At 48.7% G+C, this 8,063-nt stretch overlaps 1 protein-coding gene across 1 annotated transcript in view; it reads left to right on the top strand.

Moving 5' to 3' along the window:
* LOC110283807 overlaps window positions 1-8,063 on the top strand; it is a 28,311-nt gene that overhangs the window by 2,707 nt on the left and 17,541 nt on the right. Inside the window, exon 3 of the mRNA XM_021149318.2 lies at window positions 1,224-1,311. Coding sequence (XP_021004977.1) covers window positions 1,224-1,311 — 88 coding nt within the window. The remainder of the gene's footprint in view (window positions 1-1,223; window positions 1,312-8,063) is intronic.

Here is an 8,063-nt window from a genome sequence, read left to right as displayed (position 1 = left end):
CACTCACTTTGTAGACCAGGCTGGCCTCGAACTCAGAAATCCGCCTGCCTCTGCCTCCCGAGTGCTGGGATTAAAGGCGTGCGCCACCACGCCCGGCTCAAAGATATATTTTTTGAGATAGGGTCTTACTGTATAGCTGTGGTTGGTCTTGGGTTTACAGAGACCCACCTGCCTCTGCCTCCAGAGGATTAAAGGTGTGTGCCACCAGGCTAGGCATAAATAAAGTCTTTTAAATTTTTATTATTAGATGTGTATGGCTGTTTTATCTGCACGTACACATGTGACTCACATGCTTGCTTGGTACCCTCAGAGGGTGAGGGTGGTAGGACTTGAACCCAAGTCTTCTGCAGGAACAAGTGTGCATAACCTCAGAGCCAACTCTCCAGCCCCAGGAATAAAACCTTAAAAAAATATATTTGGAGCCAGCCTGGTGGTTCAGCCTCGTAATTCAGCTATTTAGGCTGAAGTAAGAGGGCGTCAAGTTCAGAACTGCCTGAGTTACATAGCGAGTTCAAGACGAGCCCAGGCAACTTAGCAAGACTCTATCTCAAAATTTAAGATAAATAAAAAATAAGATGGGGATGCAGCTTAGTGCAAGGCTGACTTAGTTCAGTCCTGACTTGCTCTATATAGCCCAGGCTGGCCTGGAACTCATAGAGATCCTTCTGCCTCTGCTTCCCCAGGGCTGGGTTTAAAGGGGTACACCACTATATCTAGCTAATAAATATAATTTTAAAACTTAAAAAGTCAGAGCTGGAGAGATGGCTCAGCAGTTAAGAGCACTGACTGCTCTCCCAGAGGTCCTGAGTTCAATTCCCAGCACCCACCCTGTGGCTCACAACCATCTTTAATGGGATCTGATGCCCTCTTCTGTCATGCAGGCATACATGCAAATACAGTATTCACACAGATAAATAAATCTTAAAAAACAAAAACAAAACCAGTTCAGTCAACAGTGATGGTGTCTGGCTTTCTAAATGCTCCTAAACACACATGTACATGCACACACTGCACACACGTACACACAAAGACATATGACAGCAACACACAGTTATCATGCAGTAGCCCCCGTCCCTATTAAAATAGCCCTTCTCCCTCAGAGACCATTTGCTATTTCTGTGCTTTGACCACAGCGCAGCCAAGAGCCACATGCTGCCTCTTCCTCTCCTGTCACTTAAACCTCTCAGGTTAACAGGTCCCTGTCTGTTTGCTTTCCACGATAGTGACATTTCTGAGAAGTCTCGTTCAGCTTCAGAGGAAGAGAAGAGCCATGCCCTTAGGGCTTGCCACTGTGTAGAGAATGCTTTCCAGGTAAACCAGATGGGCAGGGTGGAATGCCACTGGGGTGGGAGGTTGGAAGGGACTTTTTTTTTTTTTAATATTTTTTAATAGCAGTGGTAGTGTTGAGAATAGAACCCAGGACCTCAAACATGCTAGACATGTTAGGAAAAGGTTCTACACGGAGCTACAGTCCCAACCCTGGGGGGAGGGTCGTTCTAAAAGACACTCCGTGGGAACTGAGGGTGTAGCTCAGTTGGCAGAGTGCGTGCCTACCAGGCACGAGGCTCTGGGTTCAAGTCCTTGTACCACATAAATGTAGTTTGGTGGTGCTGGCCCATAAACCCAGCACTCAAGAGGTAGAGGCAGGATGATCATCCCAAGTTCAAGGTCAGCCTGGGCTACAAGAGGCCCAGTCTCAAAATAAGCAACAAGCAACAATCAAAGCCAGAATGACAAAAAACAAAAAACAAAACAAACCAACAAGCCAAAGACCCCAAAACCTATATTCTTCAAATGTTTCTGGTCAGAGACCTGACTGTGGTAAAGGCCCTCCCCTCCTAGCTCACAGCAGCCCTGGGACACAGGGCTCACGGAAGACCTTCCAGTGGTCACGTAGTATGCTGAGAGAATGAGGCAGGGGGTTTTTTCTTTGACTTTTTATCCCATAAGGATCTTTAGATCTCAGCAGGAAGACAGGCCTATGTGACTGGAGGTGGCGGTCCTCTGATGACTAAGTGCAGCACTGCCGTAGCTGTCACTAACACAAATAGCAGAAGTTCACAGGACCAGAGGTCAACAGGAGCTGCCGAGTCCAGGAAGGTTTCTAAAAATGGAGAACGGAGCTTGCCTGTGTAGGAAGACACGGATGTCACCGGGACAGGAAAGAGCCCAGCCAGGACAGTGCGCAAAGCCATTATCCTTTCCCCTTCTTCTTCATTTAAAGAGTTCATTTATTTATTTTCATTTATTTATGTGTCTGTGTATAACCGACGTAGGAGTGCCCACAGATGCCAGAAGAGAGCTCTGGACAGGGAGTTCTGAAGCACTAGATGTGGGTACTGGGATGGTCCCCTGAAAGCAAGAGGCAAACTACTGACCTCCCTCCCCCACCCCACCCCACCTCGCCCTCTTAACATTTTTATCATCTCGTCTATTTACTTGTGTGCCTGTGCATGTATGAGCATGGCACCATGTGCCTGTGGAGCTCAGAGGGCAACTTCTGGCATGTAGGTCCCAGGGGAGTTGAACTTAGGTCAGAGGCTCAGCAGCAGGCACCTTTACCTACTGAGCCATCTTTACTTTTGCCTTTACATCATGATCTCCCCTACTGTCCAATGGAAAGGATACAAGGTTCTCGTGCCCCCCAATCCCACAAGGAACCCCATTCGATCTTGGATATTGTCATGGCTTACCTGAGCGCTCTAAGTGCTCAGGCACAAGGCCTAGGCTTTGACAAGAGGTCTCTCTTGCTCTGGATAACTTCTGGGTTCTTAGACCCAGCCCATGGCCAGGCAGAGTCACCATCCCATTTGGCTCCAACCATATATAGCACCCACTGAGTGCTTAATGCTCTTGAAAGGCATTGTGTGCCCAGCCCTGGACCTCGAAGGAGCCAGATGAATCCAAGACCTGGTTTCTGAGCCTCGGGGTGCTGAAGGCTGTTTGGGAAAGCAGACAGAGCCATGGTGAGATGAACCACAGGAAGATAAATGAGAAAGGGATGAGAAAAAAGGGGAGAGGAAACACTAAACACAGTGGTTTGGGGCACCAAGGGAGAGCATACAGGAGGTGTCTGCAGGGGCTTAGATGGAGCTGGGTCTCCGGTATGAACTGCTACAAGGCTAGCCAGAGTGTGGAGGGCTCAGAAAGCAGGCGAGGGCCTGGAGATGTGGCTCAGTGGGTAAACTGCTTTCTGTGCAAGCATGTGACACAAGTTCAAATTACTAGCGCCTCTACAAAAGCCAGGCCCAGTGGTGAGCAGTTGTAATTCCAGTGCAAGAGGGGTGAGGATGCAAAGGCAGGTGGCTCCCACAAGCTGCTAGCGAGCCAGTCCAGCTGAAGTTCCGAGTTCCAGGCTCAGTGAGAGACCCTGTCTCAAAATAAATAAATAAATAAATAAATAAATAAATAAATAAATAAATAAAGTGGAGAGTAATCAAGGAAGTCATTTAAAGTTAGCCTCTAGCCTCTACGTATAGCAAAGCCCATGCATGTGTGAGTGTGCCTGCGTTCACCTACACACACACACACCATATTTCAATGAAAAGGGGGTTGGGTGATTAAAACACATTGTATGCATGAATAAATAGGCAATACACTTAATAGTTAAAGAAGACACCTCAGAAACAACCAAGTGGCCACCAGGAGGCAGCCGAGTAAATCACACATCACACAATGGTATAATAATGTCATTCTCCTGGAAGGGTTCTACATATCAATAGGACATGTCCCAGTCACTCAGGAGGCTCAGGGAAGAGGAACAGTTGAGCCCAGGAGTTCAAGACCAGTTTGAGCAACGCATAAAATACCATCTCTGGAAAAGAAGAGAGATGAGTAAACCCGCTGACTCCCCAGGTATCTCAGATGAAATGATAAGCCAGCCCCTGTGTGTCAGCGTTCTGCTGTTTGGGGAAGGGGAGAGGGACAGGCAAGTATGGTGTTATTTGCTTTTGTTGGCACAGAGAAACTTTGAAAACATAAATTAAAACCTAGTAAAAGTGTTTGCTGGAGGAGGAGGCAAATGGGAGGGACACATTTCAGAAAGTTAAAGTTAGAAACAGCTGGACCAGGAGGCGCATGCCTTAAATCCTATCGCTCGGAGGCGGGATGGAATCAGGAGGATCGCAGTTTCAAGCCTACAGAGTGAGTTACAGGCCAGCTACATAATGTGACTGACCCTGTCTCAAAAATAAAAACTGAAAGCCAAACAAAGCCAGACGGGTGGTATTGCACGCCTATAATCTCACAAAGCACTTGGGATGTGGAGTCAGGAATCAGGCGTTCAAAGTCAGCCTCGGCCAGGTAACAAGTTTAAGTCCAGCCTGGGCTACACAGGACCTTGCTTTAACAAACAAACAAACAAACAAACAAGGAATGAATGAGTAAGTAAATAATCAAACGAATGAATAGAAGGGCCTGCAGGGGGCTGGAGAGATGGCTTAGTGGGGAAGAGCACTGGCTGTTCTTCCAGAGGTCCTGAGTTCAAATCCCAGCAACCACATGGTGGCTCACAGCCATCTGTAATGGGATCCAATGCCCTCTTCTGGTGTGTCTGAAGACAGCTACAGTGTACTCATATAAATAAAATAAATAAACTTAAAAAAAAAAAAAAAAGAAGGGCCTGCAGTTTGTGAATGCCAGTGTCTGAATCCCTTGTTATCTTTTTTTTTATTTAAAAAAATTTAAAATGTATTTATTTGTGTTTTAGTGCTTTGCCTGTGTGTATGTGTGCCGTGTCCAGTCCCCTTAGAGATCAGAAGAGAGAGGTTGAGACCTACTGTGTGGGTGCTGGGGACAGAACCCAGGTTCTCTGGAAGAGACACAAGGGCTGAGCCAACTCTCCAGTCCTGTCTAGTTCTTTTTAAATTACGTATTATTTATCTGGGGAGGAGTGGAGGTGGTAGCATTCACAGGACACAGGGCCCACGTGGAGGTCAGAGGACAACTTATAGGAGTTGTTTTTCTCCTCCCACCGTGTGGGTCCTGGAGATGGAACTTAGGTTGTAAGGCTTGGCAGCGAGTGCCTTTATCCCGAGCCATCTTCCCTGTCATTACCCAGGGGAGTGTTATTAGGCACACCTCTCTTAGCTTAGTTTATCATCTCTCATGCAAAACAGGATGTACGTTAATGTCTGAGAGGCTGTAGCCCAGAGCAGTGGCTACCAGATTGCCCCCGCAGGATCCTGAGCTGGGCGGGCAAGGGAGACTGGAAACATAGGGTTGGTTTGTTTTTGTGCTGCAAGGGAACTTAACCCAAGGTGTCCGGCTCGGCTCTCTCTTTGTCAAGAGTTCTGCCACTGGGTGTCGCCTCAGGCTCTAACAGCTGCAGTGTTTCAGGGACGTCCACCCTAACAGCTGGCGGGAAGGTGAATGGGAAGGGCTGGGCTGAGGGGGCAGAAGGAAGCCACTTAACTGAAGAGAGGATCAAACTGGTCACCCAGAGAGGACGAGGGCTGGGGTGTGTGAGCTCACACTGCAAACAGAAGGGTGTAATTGCTAGTCTGTGGGAAAACAATGGCCCTGATTGGCAGGCGGAGGCTAATGTGCTGAGTCAGCTTCTTCAGCCCTGGACCAAGAGGAAGGCCAGGGGCTACGCCTGAGGTTGCTAGTGAGACCATAAGGGTGAAGCACACAGCCTGGCATACAAGGAACACCCTGAAATGCTTGTTCACTTTTCCCCAAAGCTGGTCCCTTTGCATCTAGGAGCATCTTGGCTGGGAACAGAGGATGTTGAGGCCTGCTGTGACCTGCGAATACCAGAAATGTTTAAGATTGAGGTTTGAGTGTCAGCATATTCTAGGCTGGCTCTCACACCACCCATCTCCCCTCCACTGCCTTCAGTCATGGGGGGATCTGCAGAGCTAGCTTCAGTATGGAGAACCCATCTCCAACTTTCAATTTCATCTTGTCAACCCCAGAGCTATGGCAACTCAGTTTCCCTCAGCAGAGTCAAAGCCTGATTTGGGGCTGAGGATGGGGGTGGCCCGGCAGGCAGAGTGCTTGCCCAGCATGCATAAGGACCTGGGTTTAATCCCCAGCACCACAGAAAACAGGCATGGGGGAGAATGCTGGCAACTCTAGCACTGGAGAGGTTGAGTCAGGGGGATGAGAAATCCTAGGTCATAGGAAGGAGACAGACAGAATGGGGCTGGAGCCTGATTCTCTTTCCTGCCTGAACTTAGTCAACTAATAACATTACCGCGTGCCTGCTCCTCCAGTAAAAGAAACAGTCAAATAGCAGGCATCCCTTTGATACAGACAAAACCCCATCCTGTAATTAATCTCTGCTCAGCCATTACTCAGCCACCTGCAACCTCCTGGCCCACTCTGGAATGTGGGGTGGGATCTGGCCCAGGAAGTCACTATCTAACCAGAAACCCCATCCCACCGCGGTAAAGCCTGTGTTCTCTCTGGGAGAGGCTGCTGGAGACATCTTCAGCTCACTTCTATCTGACCCTGGTCTCTGCAGCTAGATCCTCAGAGCTCCTTCCCACCACCGGATACCCAGATGAGCCTGGCTGCAGGGCAGCATCTTCTTCCCAGGTGGAGGACATCTTATCTCCAGGAGCCCCATGGAGGAGGGTCTGGGGAGGGGGAATTCAACCTTCCCCTTTCCTCTGGAGAAGCGACTAGACTCCAGACTCCCTTCTGACAGGACCCAGGAACACTTACTTGCTTAGCTTGTGTTGAGAGGTGTGAACGAATGGTGTCTGCCCTGACCAGGAGGTGTGTGTTTGGTGCTGGGAAGACATTTGCTTTCCTATTACACACACACACACACACACACACACACACACACACACACACACATGCACACATATTTGAGACAGAGTCTCACAATGCAATGCTGGCTAGGAACTTGTATGGAGACCAGGCTCCATACTGGCTTTGAACTCCGAAATCCACCCGCCACCACCTCCCCAATGCTGGAATTAAAGATGTGTGCTACCATATTTTAGTTTGCACACGTACCATGTGCACGCAGATGCCCACGGAGGCCAGCAGAGGGGGTGGGATCCCCCTGGAGCTGTAGTCACAGGTGTTATGATCTGCTCAGTATGGGTTCAGAGAACCTGACTTGCTGCCTCTGGAGAAGCAATAAGCACTCTTTTTTTTTTTTTTTTTAGATTTATTTATTATATGTAAGTACACTGTAGCTGTCTTCAGACACTCCAGAAGAGGGTGTCAGATCTCATTATGGGTGGTTGTGAACCACCATGTGGTTACTGGGATTTGAACTCAGGACCTTTGGAAGAGCAGTCAGTGCTCTTACCCATTGAGCCATCTCGCCAGCCCGCAATAAGCACTCTTAACTGATGAACCAAAGCGCCTTTTAATCCCCCCATGAGCTCTGTTGGTGGAATTCTAACCCAGGCGCTGGGGTGGGAGGTGGAGGGTGCTTTTGGGTACTGATTAGGTGTGACTCCTGGCTCTCCTGCATCTCAGGACTGTGGCCCTGGCCATGCAGTCACCTCTCCTAGCCTTCTTTGGTTCCTGCGGAAAGCAAGGTTTTAAGTATTTAGAGTGTCACCCGATGCAAGGAGAAATGGGTAAAGGCACTAGCAGATGCTCGGCCCAAGTGCCTAGGCCATGCCCCCCTGCGCTAACTTCAGATGCAGAAGTACTAAACACTGCACCAAAGTGTCAGAGAAGAGCCTGCCAGGGAGCAGGGTTGATTCAACAGAGCACCCTAAGAAGGAAAATTCCAGCAAGGCCAGTGAGAAGGGCAGGCCAGGTATCTACAAGGTCCCCTTGAAGGCCAGGGAGACACACTCACAATCTGAAGGAAAGTGCACATTTTGCATGTGTGCACATATGCTTGTGCACACTTCAAAAAAAAAAAAAAAAAAAAAGAGCTGTGCCTGGTAGCACAAGGCTGTAGTTGCAGCTGCTCAAGAGAACAAGGCAGGGGGATCAAAAATCAAAGCGTACTCAAGCTACAGAATGAGTTCAAGGTTACCCTGGGCAACTGAGTGAGACCTTATCTCAAAATAGAAAGTTGGGCCAGGGGCTGGTGAGATGGCTCAGTGGTGCTCTTCCAGAGGTCCTGAGTTCAATTCTCA

Source organism: Mus caroli, chromosome 17 (genome assembly GCF_900094665.2).
Source record: "Mus caroli chromosome 17, CAROLI_EIJ_v1.1, whole genome shotgun sequence".
Classification (NCBI taxonomy): domain Eukaryota; kingdom Metazoa; phylum Chordata; class Mammalia; order Rodentia; family Muridae; genus Mus; species Mus caroli.
The sequence above is the reverse complement of the archived record's forward strand: the minus strand, read 5'-3'. Positions and strand labels throughout refer to the sequence as shown.